At 48.4% G+C, this 21024-nt stretch overlaps 1 protein-coding gene across 1 annotated transcript; it reads right to left on the bottom strand.

Moving 5' to 3' along the window:
* Nucleotides 1–19454: 19454 nt before the first annotated feature.
* On the bottom strand, nt 19455–20753 carry LOC136628694 (tripartite motif-containing protein 60-like). The gene has a single exon (XM_066604798.1). It carries the CDS (start codon nt 20751–20753, stop codon nt 19455–19457), a length of 1299 nt encoding a protein of 432 aa, XP_066460895.1.
* Nucleotides 20754–21024: the final 271 nt, after the last annotated feature.

Genomic DNA, 21024 nt, shown 5'->3' with positions numbered 1-21024 from the left:
TTATCCCATGGAAGGCTAAGTTACAGATGACATCATCCCATGGAAGGCTAAGTTACAGATGACATCATCCCATGCAAGGCTAAGTTACAGATGACATCATCCCATGCAAGGCTAAGTCACAGATGACATCATCCCATGCAAGGCTAAGTTACAGATGACATCATCCCATGCAAGGCTAAGTCACAGATGACATCATCCCATGCAAGGCTAAGTCACAGATGACATCATCCCATGCAAGGCTAAGTCACAGATGACATCATCCCATGCAAGGCTAAGTCACAGATGACATCATCCCCGTGTAAGGCTAAGTCACAGATGACATCCCCGTGTAAGGCTAAGTCACAGATGACATCCCCGTGTAAGGCTAAGTCACAGATGACATCATCCCATGCAAGGCTAAGTTACAGATGACATCATCCCATGCAAGGCTAAGTCACAGATGACATCATCCCGTGTAAGGCTAAGTTACAGATGACATCATCCCCGTGTAAGGCTGCTTTCACGTAACAGAATTTACCATTGCGGAATTAATGTTACCATAACATCATTTTCAGTTCTGCATCAACAGCTGCAGGTTATCCGGGCGGAATTTCCCACGAATCACGAATTCCGAGGTGTCTTGTAGAAATTCTCTGCCCTTGTGAGGGCACCCTTAGCATTAACCCCTTAGTGACTGGCCTATTTTACCTTAAGGACCAAGTGATTTTCATTGTCACACTGCAAGAGCCATAGCTCGCTGACATAGTCTTGTATGAGGGCTTGGGTTTTTTGGGACAAGTTGTTTATTTACATGGCCGCACTCTGGAGTCCGTATAATGTGTTGTAGAACGTTTATTACATTATTTTAGAGGTGAGGTGGAAAAACCATCCAGAAATTCCATCATTGTTTTGGGGTTTTGTTTCTAAGGCGTTCACCATTCTGTAAAAATAACATAACTTTATTATGTGGATCGGCACATCTAGCTATTAGAGCAGGAGCCTGACTGTTAATAGTCAGCCAAGCCACTGCCTTAGGCCTCGTTCACACGAGCGTGGTTTTAGCGTATTACAGACGCGTGAAAAGATCGCATCTATTAGAATCAATGGTTTCCTTCAGAACCGTTTAGATGAAGGAATGTTAGATGCGCAAAATACTCGCACCATAAAAGATAGAACATGCGACTACAATGCCGTCAAGGTCCGCGGTGCGTGAGATGATAGGAACTGACCTATCTATGGTGTGTGGTGCGTGTGAGTTTCCATAGACTCCTATGGCAGCAGGATAACACGCACCTCCCGATCGATCGCGTCAACAGGCAATTTCACTGCTGATTAAGCTCGAGACTTAATACCGTGTTTCCCTGAAAATAGGACAGTGTCTTATATTAGTTTTTGTTCAAAAAGGTTTAACTTTTTTACATTTATAGCTGCCTGAACACTATTTAAATTAGCTTTTTAAATGATTTTAATGTTTATTTTTCCCGCGGTTGGCCTAGCGATGACGCGGATTCCGTGACCTTGATATTGCGAAAGGGCTGCGGGTCGGACGGCTTCCATTGACTTCAATGGACACTGTCCACACGTAATCCGCGCAAAAATAGAGCACGCTGGAAAAACGAAAGCTGCGATGTGATTGGCTGGGAGGGGTGTGGACTAGAGAATGGTGAGGAGGAGAACATGCTGCAGCCGTCAGGACAACCGCTGTGTCAGCAAAGGAGGAAACTGCTCCAAATGAGCAGCAGTGCATGCTGGGTAACGTAGTCTCCGAGCGCTCTTCCTGCCGGCCAACGACCTGTATTAGATGACGTTTAGGAACTACGTTTCCTAGAATGCAAGGCGGCGACGAAGGTGTCTGTGAATAGCCGGTAGGGCCGGGGACTTGCCAGCTGAGATTGTTCTTCATTTCTGAGCCCACATCGCCACACCCCGAGAGCTAGGACCGGCGCCCACACTGAGGTACATTATGCCATTCCCGTGTGCTGCGGTGCCACAGGGCAGAGGCGACTACAGCTCTTAGCATGCCTACGGTATGTAGGTGTGGTACTGTGCTTGTCAGCTGGAGTTGCACTACTTTTCCCAGCATGTTAGGAAAGCCTTTAGTGAACCTCCCTAAAAACTTTGTGAATAAAGTTTATTGAAAAGAACATAGGCTGTATGTATAGAGCCACCAATCAGATCCCTGCTTTCATTTTCTAAGCGACAATGGAAGCTGGAATCTCATTGGTTGCTAGGGGCTATAGGACTGCCCTCCCTTCAGCTGTTATACATACTCCTCTTCCTGGCAACCAATCAGATTCCAGCTTATAAAAAGATTGGTTGCCACGAGCAACGGTCCTGTCCTGCTAGAGTAGGCTCTGGGCTGTCCTATCAATAAACTTTATTTACACAGGACACAGATGTAGATAGAATTGTAAAACACAGTGGAAAATGTGTGTGTATATAAGGATATAGTCATAAAGCCGGACCCAGCGCCATATCTCAGTACTGGGGTCCTAGATGTAAATAACAATGGCGTACTTTGATAGGAAGGCATGGATGCCCTACGTGCTGGAATGATGCACAGACAGCTGGGGGCCCCGGAAGATGGATTTCTATTTTGTGTTGTGGCCCTTATAAGAGAGTAAAACCCAACTGTAAAGTTGTATAGTAACCTGTGAGAAGCAGAAGCCGCTCTCCGTGCCATCTTTACGCCCCGTGGGACCGCCGCTAGGACTGTAGTAAGGAAATCGTGCTGGAAGCGGCCTCCTTCTGCTGCCGATCATCCAGGAAGTCATCACTGTCGTCTGCAGGAGATTCAGGGATCGGTCCGCATTGAGAGTCCCTGGAATGATCACAGCACCGACGAGGAGACCGCGCCAAATTCCAACTCAGACGTTCACGCTAAAGTCAGCTTCGTCTTCTCATTGTGGCGTCTTACTAGTAATTTGTATCTGCACTGAATTGGCACTTCGCCATTCACTAACGCCATCCTACAATGATGTCGTCAGCCCTGACCACACTGACGAACGGCTCCATATACGTATATGTCGTAGCAGAAGGAGGCCGCTTCCAGCACGCTTTCCTTACTACAGTCCTAGCGGTGGTCCCACGGGGCGTAAAGATGGCACGGAGAGCGGCTTCTGCTTCTCGCATGTTACTCTACAACTTTACAGTTGGGTTTTACTCTTATAGGGGCCACAACACAAAATAGAAATCCATGTTCCGGGGCCCCCAGGGCTCCATGCGTCATTCCATCATGTAGGGCATCCATGCCTTCATATTTGAGTACGCCATTGTTATTTCTATATAGGACCCCAGTAGTGAGATATACCGCTGGAGCCGGCCTTATGACTGCAGCCTGTATAATATACATATATAGCCCCTGTAGCAGACGTTACCTGGACTTGTAACGCATTCCGCTAAGCTCGCTACAATCTATTACACTGCAGAAAGTGATGCGCCGGCCATGTTGGGGCTTATTCACATGTCAGGGTTTTACATCAGTATTTTGGGAGCCAAATCCTGGAGCGGAACGTCCAGAGAGAAACTGGAATAGGAAGATTTGCGTCTCTTCCGTATTTTAGACCTGGTTCTGGTTTTGCCTCCCAAATACTGGTGAAAGATCCGTCCGTGTGAATAAGCCCGACAGTCACCACATGTGCGAGCGCGGAATAGTAATTATGGGCAGATTTTGTAATCAGTGGTTTTTCTTATGAACCCCCCCCCCCCCCCCCCCCCCCCGTCTCTTGCAGTTGGAGGTCCGGCCTCAACGACGAGGACACTGCTGGCGTTGGACCATATGACGCTTTTCACCCACCTTTACCTTCTACTCCACGTCTTCATAGCACTGTCATGGGACAGGCAGACCGTATCCACTGACTGTGATGGCGGCTGATAGGTCCGGTTGTGGCCAGCGGAGGCGCTGTGATGTCATCACTTAGCTGGACATTTGTGGTCTTCAAATGTAGTTCAGCAACAACTCCCAACATCGCCGTCAGCTATAATACCAGACTATCTCCTCGTCAGTGCGGTATCTATGGGCCAACGGCAGCCATTTAAATGAGTGCCAATCAACGAGAGACTGGCATGCGTTTAATGGCTTTTACAGCGGCTGATGCCAACTGTAGTGGAGACAACAAGCCTGAGGCCTCATTCACAGGGGCGAGGGCGATATCGCAGCTTTGTACACATGATTTTATCAGGCCGGTCATGCGGGCAAAAAATCTTGCATTGCATTGTTGCCGACCACAATCATAATCACGCTATTTTTTTAACGTGAAAGTCAGAAGAACTTTCTTTGTTAACGAGGCATGGCACATAGCGAAACAAGGGAACTAGAATATCACAGATCGCAGAAACATAGAACACGCTGCAATTTTTTTTCTACCAAGATCCAATCAGTGAAAGCATTGCTAAAGTGAACATCGAATAGCATGGATTTCCTAATCCTGTTTTTTTTTTTACTCTAGTGTGGAGGTCACTGGATCCAGATGTCACATCCGGTGTGGCTTATTCTGCGTCATCACGGCCGCTTAGTGGAATGCAATTTGTGTTCCACTGCGGGCAACTTCTGTTACCCATCTAAGGACATGAACGTCATGTCCGGCGCACCTCTCCAACGTCGTCATTGTTATGTGGAACGCTGCGTTCGTTCCTCCAAAGAGGATTCACATTACTCATCTCAAAATAGATCATCTCAGATTGTTGCCGAACGCTCAATGCGCTCAGAATACAGAGTTGTGTTGTGTTCAACATTTAGACCAGTAAGGAATTCAAGGTGACAATCCATCTCAGTTCAAGTAATTTAAGTTGCCTTTCCCTATCCCCACCCCTAAGTGATCTAAGGACCCCATCTATTATGCGGAACCTAAATTGGCATACTGAGTGGCCCTTCTCTATGGAGTGTTTTGCAACTGGAGCTTCCATATTCTTGATCCTTATGGTGCTCCTATGCTTCGATATACATTTTTAACCTCTGTGATCGTCTCTCCAATATAGATCAAACAAGATGGGCAAGTGATCATGTAGAGGCATGTGAATCTCTTATGGATGAAATACGTAGCCCCCGTACCTGGGTGCGAAAATTTATTTACCCTGATTAGGTTGCCACAGCTGGTGCAACCCATACAAGGGAGACATCCAGTTTTGTTACCCAAAATGGCCATCTGTCTTGAAGGTAATTGACCACTTGGGGCATTAGTCAGCATCAATTTATCCCCAATGTTTGGACCCCTACAATATGATAGTAAAGGAGGTGCTTCAAAATCCTCTACCCCAGGATGACATTTCTGAAGTAAGGACCAATGTTTTTTAACAATATGTGAAATACGTCCACTATTGGGACCAAAAGTTGATACAAATGGGATTTGGCACTGTTTATTATCATTAATCTTAGGAGTGAGAAGCAGTGGAGGATGGCTCGGCAGACTGTGACAGATGCCGCTTGTCACGCAAGAGAGTGGACCAGGTCCCGCGCATGCGCGGTTGACTATTGGGACGCCGGCTGACTCCATGGCTTAAGCAATGCTGGCCTCCAACACAGAGGGGTGCCGCTGTTCACGCGAGACAATGGGATAAGACCCGCGCATGCGCGAGAGGTTTAGACATGCTAGCCTTGTTGGTTGCAATGGGTATGTCCAGTATATGTTTTAAGGGACGCTCTTTACATTATGGTAGAGTGGTTGCTAATGTCCTGCACCTGAGGCCAGCTCCTGGAAACCCTATCAATGCACAGGTATAAAGGGGGTGTGGTCTGTGTAGAAGGTGGGTATTGTTGTCTCTCGACTAAGGGGTGATCCCCAAAATCGGGCTTTTTCTTTACCACCTGATTCACCCTCTTGTCAGTCCGTGGATCCTTTCTTTGCAGCTTTGGGTCAGATATATGATGAACCAGACCATGCTGGCTATGCTGTGTCTAAATTGTTAAATCTCCAGCAGGGCAAGGGTGCGGCCGAGGATTTTTTTTCTTAGTTCCGACAGTTCTGTGTTGATTCTGGGTGGAATGACCGGGCCCTAAAGGATTTATTTCTCACCAGGTTGTCAGAGTCAGTTAAGGATCTGCTGTTGTCTCATCCTGAGCCTAAGACATTAGAGACTGCCATGACTTTAGCAGTTCGTGCTGATCGTCATCTTAGGGCCAGACTTAATCCCAGACCTGGTAGTTCCTCCCTCGCACAGAACGAACAGAATCCCATTCTACCAGGCAACCATACTGAAGCCATGGAACTGGGGCATATGTCACCTCCGGATCGCAAAACGTTCCCCTTAAAGAACGGGAGATGTCTCTACTACGGGGATCCTGGATATCGGGTCGCTACCTGTGACAAGAAGATAGCCGCAGGAAAACTCCTGCTCCTAGGTGATGTCCAGAGGGATCGCCTAGGAGCTCAGTTACTTCCAGGTATTTCTAAGTTGCTTCTGCCTTGTTCCATTGGGTTTGGTTCTTGTCTTATTTATGGTCATGCATTCATCGACTCTGGGGCGGCTGCCAATTTTGTGAATTTGGAGTTTAAGTTATTTGCACCTGAATTGCGGGAATTGATTCCTCCCATACTGGTCTCTGGAATTGACTCCACCCCATTGACTGCTGGGCTCCTTAAGAAGACTACACCTGAACTAACGTTTTCAGTAGGACCTTTACATTCTGAGACCTGTTCGTTTCCAGCCATGGAGAATTTATCAGTTGATATCGTTTTGGGGTTACCGTGGTTACGTCTTCACAACCCCGTTATTGATTGGGCAACCTCTGAGTTGATACAGTGAGGAGCGGGCTGTGGAGATCATTTAACATCCGTCCAACTGCATTCTTCCAGTTGTGTGGTTACTGGCCTGCCAAAATATTTAGAAGAGTTTGCTGATGTATTTTCTAAGCAACTTTCAGAAGTGTTGCCCCCTCATAGGGAATGGGATTGCAAAATTGACCTTTTTTCTGGGGGTAAGATTCCCAAGAGGGGAATTTACAATATTCCAGTTTCTGAATGGGAGGCCATGAAGAAGTATGTAACTGAGAGTTTGGCCAAGGGCCATATTCGTCCCTCTGAGTCTCCTGCGGGGGCTGGGCTCTTCTTTGTGGAAAAGAAGGATGGTGGTCTCCGGCCTTGTATTGATTATCGAGCATTAAACAAGATTACGGTTAAGAATCAATACTCCCTTCCGCTGATCCCCGATCTCCTTAATCAGGTTATTCGTACCAGATGGTTCTCCAAACTTGATCTCAGGGGAGCATACAACCTGATTAGGATTAGAGAAGGGAATGAATGGAAGACTGCGTTTAACCCTTTCCAATCCACTGTCTGACGTCTAAAGACATTCTGATTTGAAGGCTGTACAGCTCAGTTGTCGGAAGACGTCCGGCAGGGTATTTTTACTGTAGATTACTGGCCGCTCTGTTGTCAGGGGCCTCTCCAGCATGTCCGATACCACAGTACTGGCTCTAGCCAGCAGATGGCACCATTGTATAATGGCAGAAAGAGAAAGCCCCGTAGGACACCCTGAATCGAAAATTGGATTGCAAAGGGTTAATACTCCGTTCGGACATTTCGAGTATTTAGTGATGCCGTTGGGTTTATGCAATGCCCCGGACGTTTTTCAAGGTTTTATGAACACCATCTTTCATGATCTTCTGGCTACTTTTTTGATAGTGTATTTGGATGATATTTTGATTTTCTCCCCCGATTGGGAGACACATCTAAGTCATTTACGTGTCGTGCTCTCTCGTCTTCGAAAGCATCATTTGTTCGGTAAGCTAGAGAAGTGTCAATTCGGGGTCCAAGAGATCTCGTTTTTGGGGTATGTCATAACGCCTTCTGCTATTCAGATGGATTCTGATAAGGTCCGGGCCATAACTGAATGGTGTCAACCCACCAATTTAAAGGCGTTGCAACGTTTTGTAGGTTTTGCCTATTTTTACCGTAAATTAATTCGGAATTTTTCAGTTATGGCCAAACCTTTGACGGACCTTACCAAGAAGGGCGCTGAGGTGAATGTCTGGTCACCTGAGGCTAAGGAAGCCTTTGCTCGCCTTAAGAAGGCATTTTCTACGGTCCCGGTATTGGTATAACCTAATCTCAATTGTCCATTTGTTGTGGAGGTGGACGCGTCCGAGCATGGTGTGGGTGCTGTCCTATCCCAGGGAACTGCCTCGCTCTCTAATTTGCAGCCATGTGGGGAGAGAGAGAGGGGAGGGAGAGAAGGTTCCCCCGGGGACTCCCTCCATCTCTCTCCAGCAGCACATCTGTTTGGTCAGTCCTGGCGTGTGAATGGCTCTTAACCTTGCAACTAGCACTGCAGAAGATCTTCCAATCAGATGATTTTCCGCAGCACTAGCTGATTTTGTAGTCCGTCTGAATGAGCTCTCAGGCAGCTTTTGCGCAATCTTCCAGCGATGCGAGAGTAAAAAAAAAACATGATTAGGAAATCCATGCTTTTCAATGATCACTTTAGCGATGCTTTCACTGATTCGATCTTGCTAGAAAAAAAATCGCAGCGTGCTCTATGTTTCTGCGATCTGTGATATTCTATTTCCCTTGTTTCACTATGGAGCCTTCGTTTTTATCGCATCGCAAAAATGTGCCATGCCTCGTTAACAAAGAGAGTTCTTCTGACTTTCACGTTAAAAAAATAGCGTGATTATTAGGAAAGCGTGCTGGAAGCGGCCTCCTTCTGCTACGACATATACGTATATGGAGCCGTTCGTCAGTGTGGTCAGGGCTGACGACATCATTGTAGGATGGCGTTAGTGAATGGCGAAGTGCCAATTCAGTGCAGATACAAATTACTAGTAAGACGACACAATGAGAAGACGAAGCTGACTTTAGCGTGAACGTCTGGGTTGGAATTTGGCGCGGTCTCCTCATCGGTGCTGTGGTCATTCCAGGGACTCTCAATGCGGACCGATCCCTGAATCTCCTGCAGACGACAGTGATGACTTCCTGGATGATCGGCCCCTATCGCAGCAGAAGGAGGCCGCTTCCAGCACGATTTCCTTACTACAGTCCTAGCGGCGGTCCCACGGGGCGTAAAGATGGCACGGAGAGCGGCTTCTGCTTCTCACAGGTTACTCCACAACGTTACAGTTGGGTTTTACTCTCTTATAGGGGCCACAACACAAAATAGAAATCCATCTTCCGGGGCTCCCAGGTGTCTGTGCGTCATTCCAGCACGTAGGGCATCCATGCCTTCCTATCAAAGTACGCCATTGTTATTTACATATAGGACCCCAGTACTGAGATATGGCGCTGGGTCCGGCTTTATGACTATATCCTTATATACACACACATTTTCCACTGTGTTTTACAATTCTATCTACATCTGTGTCCTGTGTAAATAAAGTTTATTGATAGGACAGCCCAGAGCCTACTCTAGCAGGACAGGACCGTTGCTCCTGGCAACCAATCATTTTCTAAGTTGGAGTCTGATTGGTTGCTAGGAAGAGGAGTATGTATAACAGCTGAAAGGAGGGCAGTCCTATAGCCCCTAGCAACCAATGAGATTCCAGCTTCCATTGTCGCTTAAAAAATGAAAGCACGGATCTGATTGGTGGCTCTATACATACAGCCTATGTTCTTTTCAATGTACCTCAGTGTGGGCGCCGGTCCTAGCTCCCGGGGTGTGACGATGTGGGCTCAGAAATGAAGAACAATCTCAGCTGGCAAGTCCCCGGCACTACCGGCTATTCAGACACCTTCGTCGCCGCCTTGCATTCTAGGAAACGTAGTTCCTAAACGTCATCTAATACAGGTCGCTGGCCGGCAGGAAGAGCGCTCGGAGACTACGTTACCCAGCATGCACCGCTGCTCATTTGGAGCAGTTTCCTCCTTTGCTGACACAGCGGTTGTCCTGACGGCTGCAGCATCTTCTCCTCCTCACCGTTCTCTAGTCCGCACCCCTCCCAGCCAATCACATCGCAGCTCTCGTTTTTCCAGCGGAGATTACAGAATGCTAGAAGTGATCTGATTGGTTCTTAAGGGCAATTCAAGTTAGGCATTGTGATAATAGTTGTTTGGTTTGCCATGACTGTTGTGTGACCATCCTCTGAACTTAAAGGGGTTGTCCGGCCATAAACATTAGGTCTCATTACTTCTGTTTGCCCAATACAATGCACTTTGTAATATACATTGTGCATTGTAAATTAGGCAAACAGAAGTTATTCACTTACCTCTTGGCTGCCCCCCCCTGTGTTGCTCCTCGGTTGCCATGGTTCCTGGTTCCGACAAGTCTCTTCTCCTCTTCTTGTCGGGACGACCGGGGACGCGCCTCTCCAGCACAGCTCTGTGCATGTGCAGAAGAACTTCAGCCTGGGAAGCTCAGCTCTGCAGGGGAGGCGTGGCTGCTGGCTCTTCAACTCCAAGGTAAGAATGAGAGGAGGGGCGGGCTCTCGTGGGGGGGGGGGGGGAGAGGAGGGGGGAGGATGGATGGATGGATGTGTGCAAGTGGCTGTCAGAAGTCCTGGGGGGGGGGGGGGGTCGCTGTGGGAGGGGCACTATGGGGGCATGTGTGTGTGGGGAAATGTTTTGTTTCACTTTAGCAGGGTGGGGGGGCAGTAGGTAGCCTTGCAGTGGGGGGCTGCAGGAGAGTTGTCTCTGGGCTCTCCCCTGCCCCTCTCCATTCACTATCTACACTGTGCTGCTATTTACACTCATACCAGGATTTCATCCTGACATGAGTGTATAACGCAGTCTCCCCTGGCCACACCCCCTCTGATTATAGTATGCAGCAGGGGGCGGGGCGAGACTGTAGAGCAGTTCAATAGAGGTGGGCGTGTCGTGGGCGGGGCTAGGACATGAGCTGAGGGAAATCCTGCCTTTTCATGTCTCTTACTACCATCGGGAGCGCGCACACAGAAGAGGGAGAGCGCAGAGCATTGTGGGAAGGCAGCACAGAGGCGCCATCTTTGAAAGCTGCAGTGAAGATCAGAATCTAAGGTAAGAAACTGACATTCCAGCTGATCTGCTGGCCGGTTTGAGCCCCTGTATGCTGTCTGTTACTATCCTTACTGAAAGGGAAGCAGCAGCATTATAAAAATTTTTACCCTGTGTGGCTGGACAACTCCTTTAACCCCTTTGGCCGCGAATAGATTTGCACTGCGGAATCTGCAGTCAGCGTCTGCATGGCGGACCCGCAGCAAACGCCATTCGTTACATGCTATTTCTATGGAAATATGATTCTTCCTGCACACTTGTGCAAACCAACTGTGCTTTCCACGGGCGGACAACAAATCACAGCATGCTCTATTTTTGCGTGGATTCCGTGTGGACAGTGTCTATTGAAGTCAATGGAAGCCGTCCGACCCGCAGCCCTTTCGCAATGTCAAGGTCACGGAATCCGCGTCATCGCTACACCAACCGCGGGAAAAATAAACATTAAAATCATTTAAAATCTTTACTGCTTAAGTCCGACGGCGGCCCGCCGTGACCATCTGCTGTGCATAAAAGAGAAAATACAGGTACGCAGGGTCGCCAGCCGCGGTCAGGGTTGGATTACCCTCCCGCATATGGATTCCAGTTCTGCCGTGTGCAGGCGGCCTTAGTGACGGCCAATACGCCTTTTAATTGATGGGCTTTAAATCTGTACATACTACTTAAGGGCTCATTCACACAAGCGTGGTTCTAGCGCAGTATAGGTGCGTGAAAAGATCGCGGCCATACTGCACTAAAAATCGCAAGAAGGGGTGATTTCCTGCTACAATATTAAGTCTCGAGCTTAATCAGCAGTGAAATTGCCTGTTGACGCGATCGATCAGTAGGTGCGTGTTATCCTGCTGCCATAGGAGTCTATGGAAACTCCCATCATCACACACCAGATAGGTCAGGTCCGATCATCTCACCGCGGACCTTGCCGGCATTGTAGTCGCATGTTCTATCTTTTATGGTGCGAGGATTTTGCGCATCTAACATTCCTTCATCTAAACGGTTCTAAAGGAAACCATTGATTCTAATGGATGCGATCTTTTCTCGCGTCTGTAATACGCTAAAACCACGCTCGTGTGAACGAGGCCTAAGGCAGTGGCTTGGCTGACTATTAACAGTCAGGCTCCTGCTCTAACAGCTAGATGTGCCGATCCACATAATAAAGTTATCTGCTATTTTTACAGAATGGTGAACGCCTTAGAAACAAAACCCCAAAACAATGGTGGAATTTCCGGACGGTTTTTCCACCTCACCTCCAAAATAATGTAATAAACGTTCTACAACACATTATACGGACCCCAGAGTGCGGCCATTTAAATAAACAACTTGTCCCAAAAAACCCAAGCCCTCATACGACTATGTCAGCGAGCTACGGCTCTTGCAGTGTGACAATGAAAATCACTTGGTCCTTAAGGTAAAATAGGCCGCTCACCAAGGGGTTAATGCTAAGGGTGCCCTCACAAGGGCCGAGAATTTCTACAAGACACCTCAGAATTTGTGATCCTGTGGGAAATTCCGCCCCGATAACCTGCAGTTGTTGATGCAGAACTGAAAATGGCGTTACGGTAACATTAATTCCACAATGGTAAATTCTGTTACGTGAAAGCAGCCTTACACGGGATGATCTCATCTGTAACTCGGCCTTACACCGGATGATGTCATCTGTAACTTAGCCTTACACGGGGATGACGTCATCTGTAACTTAGCCTTACATGGGGATGATGTCATCTGTATCTTAGCCTAAGACGGGGATGATGTCATCTGTATCTTAGCCTTAAACGGGGATGAAGTCATCTGTAACTTAGCCTTACACGGGGATGATGTCATCTGTGACTTAGCCTTACACGTGGATGATGTCATCTGTGACTTATGGGATGATGTCATCTGTAACTTAGCCTTACACGTGGATGATGTCATCTGTGACTTAGCCTTACATGGGATGATGTCATCTGTAACTTAGCCTTACATGGCATGATGTCTTCTAACTTAGCCTTGCATGGTATGATGTCATCTGTAACTTAGCCTTACATGGGATGATGTCTTCTACCTTAGCCTTACATGCTCACATATAGCAGAAATGCCGCAGATGTTTCCACTTCCAAAATTGAAAGGGTGAAGTTAATGCCTCGGTCCGCTGCAGCGGACTGTTGTCTGCCCCCCCGTTACACCCGAAGTTGGGTGCCAGCCAGACAGGAAGAGGTTGTCTCCAGTGTGACCGAGGCCATGAGTTGAAACCGCTGTCACCATATTGGGTCCGGTAAGCACAGAAACTGCTCGAATCTGCCACGGTTGTCATTTGGAGCAGTTTAGGAGTGCTGGATCCCTTTCTGCAGCCTGTGGGGAGAACAGGTGAGTAATCCCCACCAAACCCCCCTGCCAGAATCACCGATGCATGGAAAATCTGCACCATTTCCCACCACATGTGAACATACACCTAACTCCACAAGACGGATCCGTTAAATGCATGGCAGAGTGATACAAATGGCAACTGTTAACGTTTTTTGAGTTATCTGCAATTGGCATGTCTTTGAATCCATTTATGGGATTGTAGATGGATCTATTAAAAATATAAACCTGAACACAGATGAGCCCGGAGCCGGAGGGTACCTCATACAGAAGAGCCCGGAGCCAGAGGGTACCTCATACAGATGAGCCCGGAGCCAGAGGGTACCTCATACAGATGAGCCCGGAGCCGGAGAGTACCTTCATACAGATGAGCCTGGAGCCGGAGAGTACCTTCATACAGATGTGCCTGGAGCCAATGGGTACCTTCATACAGATGAGCCCGGAGTCGGTGGGTAACTTCCTACAGACGAGCCCCATGCCAGAGAGTACCTCCATACAGATGAGCCCCGAGCCGGAGGGTACCTCCATACAGATGAACCCCGAGCCAGAGGGTCCCTCCGTACAGATGAGCCCGGAGGGTCCCTCTGTACAGATGAGCCCGGAGCCGGAGGGTCCCTCCGTACAAATGAGCCCGGAGCCGGAGGGTCCCTTCATACAGATGAGCCCAGAGTCGGTGGGTAACTTCCTACAGATGAGCTCCGAGCCGGAGGGTACCTCCGTACAGATGAACCCCGAGCCGGAGGGTCCCTCCGTACAGATGAGCCCGGAGCCGGAGGGTCCCTCCGTACAGATGAGCCCGGAGCCGGAGGGTCCCTTCGTACAGATGAGCCCAGAGCCGGAGGGTCCCTTCATACAGATGAGCCCCGAGCCGGAGGGTAGCTTCATACAGATGAGCCCGGAGCCGGAGGGTCCCTTCATACAGATGAGCCCGGAGCCGGAGGGTCCCTTCATACAGATGAGCCCAGAGCCGGAGGGTACCTATATACAGATGAGCCCGGAGCCGGAGGGTCCCTCCATACAGATGAGCCCGGAGCCGGAGGGTCCCTGCTTACAGATGAGCCCGGAGCCTACCTCCATACAGATGAACCCCGAGCCAGAGGGTCCCTCCGTACAGATGAGCCCGGAGCTGGAGGGTCCCTCCGTACAGATGAGCCTGGAGGGTCCCTCCGTACAGATGAGCCCGGAGCCGGAGGGTCCCTCCGTACAAATGAGCCCGGAGAGTCCCTTCATACAGATGAGCCCGGAGCCGGAGGGTCCCTCCATACAGATGAGCCCGGAGCCGGAGGGTACCTTCATACAGATGAGCCGGTGGGTACCTTCATAGACACAAGTGGAATGCGCGTCAAGAAAGACTCATGTTCCTCTTAAAGGGAATCTGCGCCGTATAGTCTATTCAGTGCGGGTTTACAATCCATATGTGGGTGGGATAATAGGGACGCCACTTCTTGATGCCAAGTCCACACACGGACAAGGACTAAATCCACATATGTAGATCAGTGGGAAAAATATGTGCCTCAGCTGCAGATTCATGCGACACTGTTGAAGTGGAACCCATACTGTAACATCTAACAGTATTTTGCCTTGTGAACATATCCTCATGGCTCGTACACACGAGTGTATGCATACAACAGCCGGTACTCTCTGCCCGCAGGGACCAAGTATGGAATTACTCATGTCCACGAATGATGCGATCACTGACATACAGTGTGATTTATTTATGCATGTATACGGACCGCACATCCTTCACTGCCCATACTAGTAGGATACGCAGACAAATAGAGTAAGCTGCGATTTATTTCCCCTGCGTATCGATACGCAGTTGTGAACGGAAGAGTGAACGTTCTTTAAAGGGGTTGTCCCACGAAAGCAAGTGGGGTTATACACTTCTGTATGGCCATATTAATGCACTTTGTAATATACATCGTGCATTAAATATTGGCCATACAGAAGTTATACACTTACCCCTTCCCGGTGCTGACGTCCCTGTCTCTATGGCGACGATCAAACTTCTTCTCTGGTCGCACGAACAGTCGCGCTTGCTCACAGAGGAATCCTCTTCATGATGGTCCGGCTCACGAGCTGTGTCCTGGCTCCTCCCTCTTCTCGCGTCATCACGTAGCTCCGCCTCAGTCACGTGGTGCCGATCAGCCAATGAGGTGGCTGTAATCGGCAGTGCAACGCAGACTGGAGAACATCCACGGTGCACCATGGGAGAAGACCCGCGGCGCCATCTTTGAAAGAAGAATCTTCAAAGCTGCAGAACGGGGATCCAGGTAAGAGGAATTAAAAAAAAAAAAATAACACATGCATGGGGCATTACTGTGGACTAACTGGGGGTCTGTGTAAATAAAAAAATTTATGTTTTGCCGCGGGACAACCCCTTTAACTTTCACCCCATCAGTGCTGAGAGGCCTTGGCTTCGAGTCTCTGTGATATTATGCTTTCCACTGCAGGATAGGGGAGAACTTGATCGGTGGGGGGATCATTAGATATGGGCGTTTTCATGCTTTTGAGACACCCTGTATTTTGCCCGGGTTCACTGGGACCCCCGATGTCTATATAAGCAGCTCATCATATGGGTATAAACGGCCCAAAAAAGAGCAGCTCATAATGAGGTGCAAAAAGCCGGCGGGGTCCTAGCAGTCAGAAATCTATGGCAGATGCTATCAATACATAAGTCAGTCTGACATCCAGCCCAATGACTACCTTGTGATGGGGAAGGGACAGAATACTATCATCTACACTGATATACCCTGAACGCCGGCCGCGATGTGCTCCCTATACAGGGGAGGGGGCACAGAGTACTCAGTAATGTACGCAATCAAAAGAGCAACATCACTTGCTGCTAGAACAAACTTTTATTATAACACAACTATTAAATGGAAGATTTAACAGCGGCCAATCAGAATTCAGCTTTTACTGCACAGTTTAGGAAAAAGTGTGTTATTGAGCGGTCATGTGACAATACACAGCAGGAGATGGGGCGTCCAACATACAGAAGAGGTTGTGTGCATGCCTGATGAAGTAAGAAGCTCTCAGATTAGAGGGGCGAGAACACTGGAAGCACAAACCAAAAAGACGTCATTGTAGAGACTGTGCTGGGACTAGCGGCTGCATCTACGCCCCCTCCTCTGCCGACAGGCCACCCAGGATCCTAAGCTTCTTCCAATCACATTATAAAACAAAGGTAACAGAAAAAAAATGAACTTTCACAAATCTTGTTAAACTTTTATAGCTATTGCTCCACCATTGATCTGCTCCGGATTACATCATGCCAATCACACCCAGAGCAGCATTTGTAATTCTGCACCTGAAAACCTAACTTAATAGGAAGTCTAATTCTGCTTGTAGTAAAATGTCCCTTAAAACTTCAGCCACTTTCCTGATATTTTACTTGGGCTACATTCACACGGGTGAGAATCTTGTGCAAGACACGCATATATGAACGTCATATACAGAAGCGGTTTTTTCCTCATAGTGATGCTACGAGATACATTTTTTATTAAATTGCTGCTTGTCCTATTTTCAACGGGACAGTCAGACACATCGCATGTACGAAGGGGAAACACTTGCTGAAGCTCTGACGCATGAGAGACAAGCGCCGGAGGATCAGAATTTCAGAGAAGTGATCTGAGACGATTTTGCATGAAAAACCTCCTCGCATCCGCAGGTAAAACGCACGCTGACAAGCACGATACCGGATTTCTCTGGCCCATATCGCGCTCGTCCGTGTGAGTGTAGCCTTAGTTTGTAGAAATATTCAGGGATATTGTCTTTCTTCAATCACTTCCAGAGCCGGTTTTCAAAATTACACCGGATGCCCTTAAGCCCCACCCTATTGTCCAACCTCTCACCTCTAGGGCTGGCTTCCCACCGGCTGTAAATCCTGTGCGATTTCGGCAGCATTTACAGGGGTATTTTCTTGTATACATTTTGGGATTTGAGTGCCGCACAGAGATCTATTCTATTTGAATCGGGTCTATTTACATCTGCGATTTTCCTATGGAAGGCAAATAAATGGCATCCCGCTGGCATCACATGCCATGTGAGCGCGATTATTACCATGCTGTTTTCTTCCACGCATGTGAAGCTCGCATGTACAGCGATGCCTCTTTCTCACAAAACGAGGAAAATCGCATGTTTGAAGCGCGATATCAAGCTGAGTTTTTCAATGTATTTGCGGCAGATTTTCTGCTGAATGCCGGCAGCGATGACCCGGGGGGTGAAGCTGCCCTAACGCTGCCCACGAGGCCCGGCTCGCTGGTAATCTCACTGTAGATGTGAATGAAGAGAACAAGACTCTGTTCCAGACAAACGCAGTATTTACAGAGCGCCCCACGATTGGATGGGGCTTCTTACCTGTCAAAAGCTACAATTTTAATGTAATCCTGAGGAAGCTAATGCCACGTAACACATCTAAACACTGTGAAGTTGTAGAAACCTTATCAGAGTGGGACTACTACCTCCAACATTCATAACGGCTGCGATGCAGCAACACTTGGAACAAACGATAATCCCCAACATAAGACATTCTAACCAAGTCTTCTCGGTGAAGTCCCTCCATACATTCACCAGCTCGGTGGCCTCCGCTTACTGGCGAGGCTCAGTTCACAGCGCTGTTGACTTTCAGTCCTAATTCCATCTCTCTGTTCAGTTTTTGGAGCAGGGAAACGGAATTAAAGTGGAAATAAGTGCTGCGCATGCGCACTACCGCTCCAATCATTTTAATGGACTGCCTGGGATAAGAGAATTCAAGCGCTCGGCTATCTTCAGTAGTCCCATTAAAATGACTGGGGCAATTAGCGCTGTATATGTTGCAGTACACTTTGGGCCCGGGCCTTGGTGGGAGTCCTAGCGGTTGGACCCGCACTGATCAGTTAGATCTTTTGGGTAAGACAAAACGTAATTTAGTGGGACAACCCCTTTAATGATTAGGGGTTTTCCCTGTTTCCTCCCAGCTGCTATGGACTGTTTGCGTCCCTGTCCAATGACATTATCCCCATGGATAGGTCATGTGAGCAGGCAGCCAATCACAACCTACTGCACTAATTCGTCAACCACGATGACATAGCTGCCAGGCCGTGACTGGGTGTCCCGCTCACATGATGTATCATCCCCTAAATTTAAAAACTGTAAAAAAAATTGAGTATAAAAGATTTCAAGGGATTTTGTCACCGTCCCTGTCCACAGCATGCAGAGTGACAGCTCTCCCTGCACACAAAATGGGAAAGAGCTGTCAGTCTGCAGGATGGTGGGAAGAAGCTGGCATGGTTCGCCTCCCTCTCTCAAAGCTCAGCTTCAAGCCAAAGGTCATAAACCAGTGACAATCTCTTTGAGGGCTTATTCAAACGTACCTACATCAGCCGGGTTTTCAAACAAGGCCGATATACGCTGCCCCTCTATGCAGGGGGGAGAAGCTGGATGGGTGCAGTGCACCAAACTCCCTCTCCACTGTTTGCAATGGGAGGGGACGGGATGGGGGTGGAACTTAGCTCTGCCCCTCCCATTGCAAACAGTGACGAGGGGAGGGAGCTCAGTGCACTGCTGCCGGCCCGTACCACCTCCTCCCCCTGCAGAGAATGACAGCGTATACCGGTCGGGCATGAAAACCCAGCCGATATACGGACATCTGAATAAGCCCTAAGAATCATGGCTTTTTTTTCCAGAAACAGCCCCACCCCTGGCCATGGGTTATTGTCAGTACTGCAGCCCACCTCTATTGAAGGGAATGGCACTGAGCAGCAATATCACAATAAACTGTGGACTGGTGTGGTGCTGTTCTTAGAAAAAAGCAGCCATGGTTTTCTAATCTTGATCAACTCCTTTAATTCACTAGGAACCAGGACTTATTTTTCTACCGCAAAGTGGGACTATGATGTTACCAAAACTGTTCAAGAGACATTCCATTTAATGAGAGCAATACTAGAATATGCGGTAAGCGATCGCCGGGACTGGTTGCTAAATGTTCCCATCTACAACACAATGGTTGGCCAAGCATTGCTACTTGAATGGGGCTGAGATCCAGTTACCTACATGGCACCTAGACCAGATGGATCCCTACAAATCAGGGTCAGGATACCTAAATATCACTCGTCATGACTGGAATATCCCTTTTAGGTGACTTCCTCATATATGGAGTCTATGGGGAAATGTATCTCAACAACCTCTAAAACGTTTGCACATTTTTGGAATCCCAAGCCCTCGAATTAAGGACCAGATAATAGAACTATCTCTGTGTGTCCTTTAAGGGTTGATTTTGATCCAGCTGTTGACCACGTAAAACGCGGCATGGAGAGGCTGGGTGAACTTGTTTCTGAAGGCGAAGAGTAGCTCTACTGGGGAGCAGATCCTGTAGAAGGAGAGTGTGCCGAGATCGTAATCCAGACACACCGCCACGGAGGACATGGAGGATGTGTCATACTCGATCTCCCGACACTCTGAATTGTAACAGGCCACCACGCAGTCTTCACTCCAGGTCAGGCACCAGGACTGCTTGTTGTAACCTAGAAACGCATCTAGGCCATTCTTCATGATGGAGGGATAGGCGACGCCAACACTCTTCACGCCTTTCTTGCCAACTTTGACTTCCCAGTAGTGTCGTCCAGAAGAGAAGGCCAACTCGCTGAGAACGTGACTGGTTTTAAATTGCCCTGGCTTTGGTTTATTTTGGTTGCTTGTAATTGATCTGTAGGTCACAGCCTTGCGGTTGGCCGACACCCTGAGGTAGTTGCTCGCCGTGGAGCTATTAAGCAGCACGTCAACTTTCCACTTTATGTGAAGGCATTGAGAGGTCAATTGCATTGGAAGGGATTTTGCTAAACTTTTAAAACTCTTCTCAAGTTTAAGGAAGACAAGCAGAAAGTCAAACCGGACATCTAAGAAGGACAAGCCGGCATGGTGGACCGTCTGCAGCTTAGGGTGGAGCTTGTTCTGGAGAAGGAGCACCAGATCATCCTGGTTACACATAGCCTCGATCTGCCTTATCTCCTCGGACAGCTGTTCTTCCTTTATCTCTAGAGAAACTATTTCATCTGATGCTTTCTTAAAGAGTTCCGCTTCTTGAAGTTTAATATCAGCTGCCACGTTAGCCGCTGCTTCTCGCATGCAATTCAGAAGGCCACAGCATAACGATCTGATCACAGCGGTTAACTCTTTCGCCGCCTCTTTGTTTCTGCTTATCACCTCCTTCAAACAGTTTGCTTTTTTCTTAAGCGTTTTGACCTCAGTGTGCATGTGGTTCATGATCTTTTGAAGCTCCTCCCTTCTTTGACAAGAGGCGACCTCCAGCAACTCCACCGCGTGACCTCGGTGATCGCCAGTTAGGCAAGATGTGCAAATGAGAGTCTTTTCCTTCAGGCAGAAGAACTTAAGGATTTCACAATGGGTGCTACAGATCCTGTTCTGCAGCGTGGACGTGACGTCATCCAACGAGTGCTCCTGCTGTTTGCTGTGGACCTCGAGGTGCTTCGCGCACAAAAAAGATTCACAGTGAAGGCAGGCTTTGACGGCGGGGCTGGGATACTGCAGGCAGTAGGTGGGCATGAGGCTTCCCCGAGACGGAAGTGATTCTCAACGGACTTCCAGTTCTGAGCGATGCTCTGCAGCTTGCTGTTGATGGCCAGCGGGTCATTGGTCTGTGACGTTTGCTTGCACTCCGGGCAGCGGTATGTGCCACTACAGCTCTGCTCACTAATGTAAGTCTCGATGCAGCCGCTGCAGAAGCTATGTCCGCAGTGCAGCATCACGGGGTCGCTGTAGATGGCCAAGCAGAGGGAGCAGATGATCTCCTTCTTTAGGAACGTGTACGCCATTG

This window comes from Eleutherodactylus coqui, chromosome 5, assembly GCF_035609145.1.
Source record: "Eleutherodactylus coqui strain aEleCoq1 chromosome 5, aEleCoq1.hap1, whole genome shotgun sequence".
Classification (NCBI taxonomy): domain Eukaryota; kingdom Metazoa; phylum Chordata; class Amphibia; order Anura; family Eleutherodactylidae; genus Eleutherodactylus; species Eleutherodactylus coqui.
This window is presented reverse-complemented; position numbering and strand designations above follow the sequence as displayed.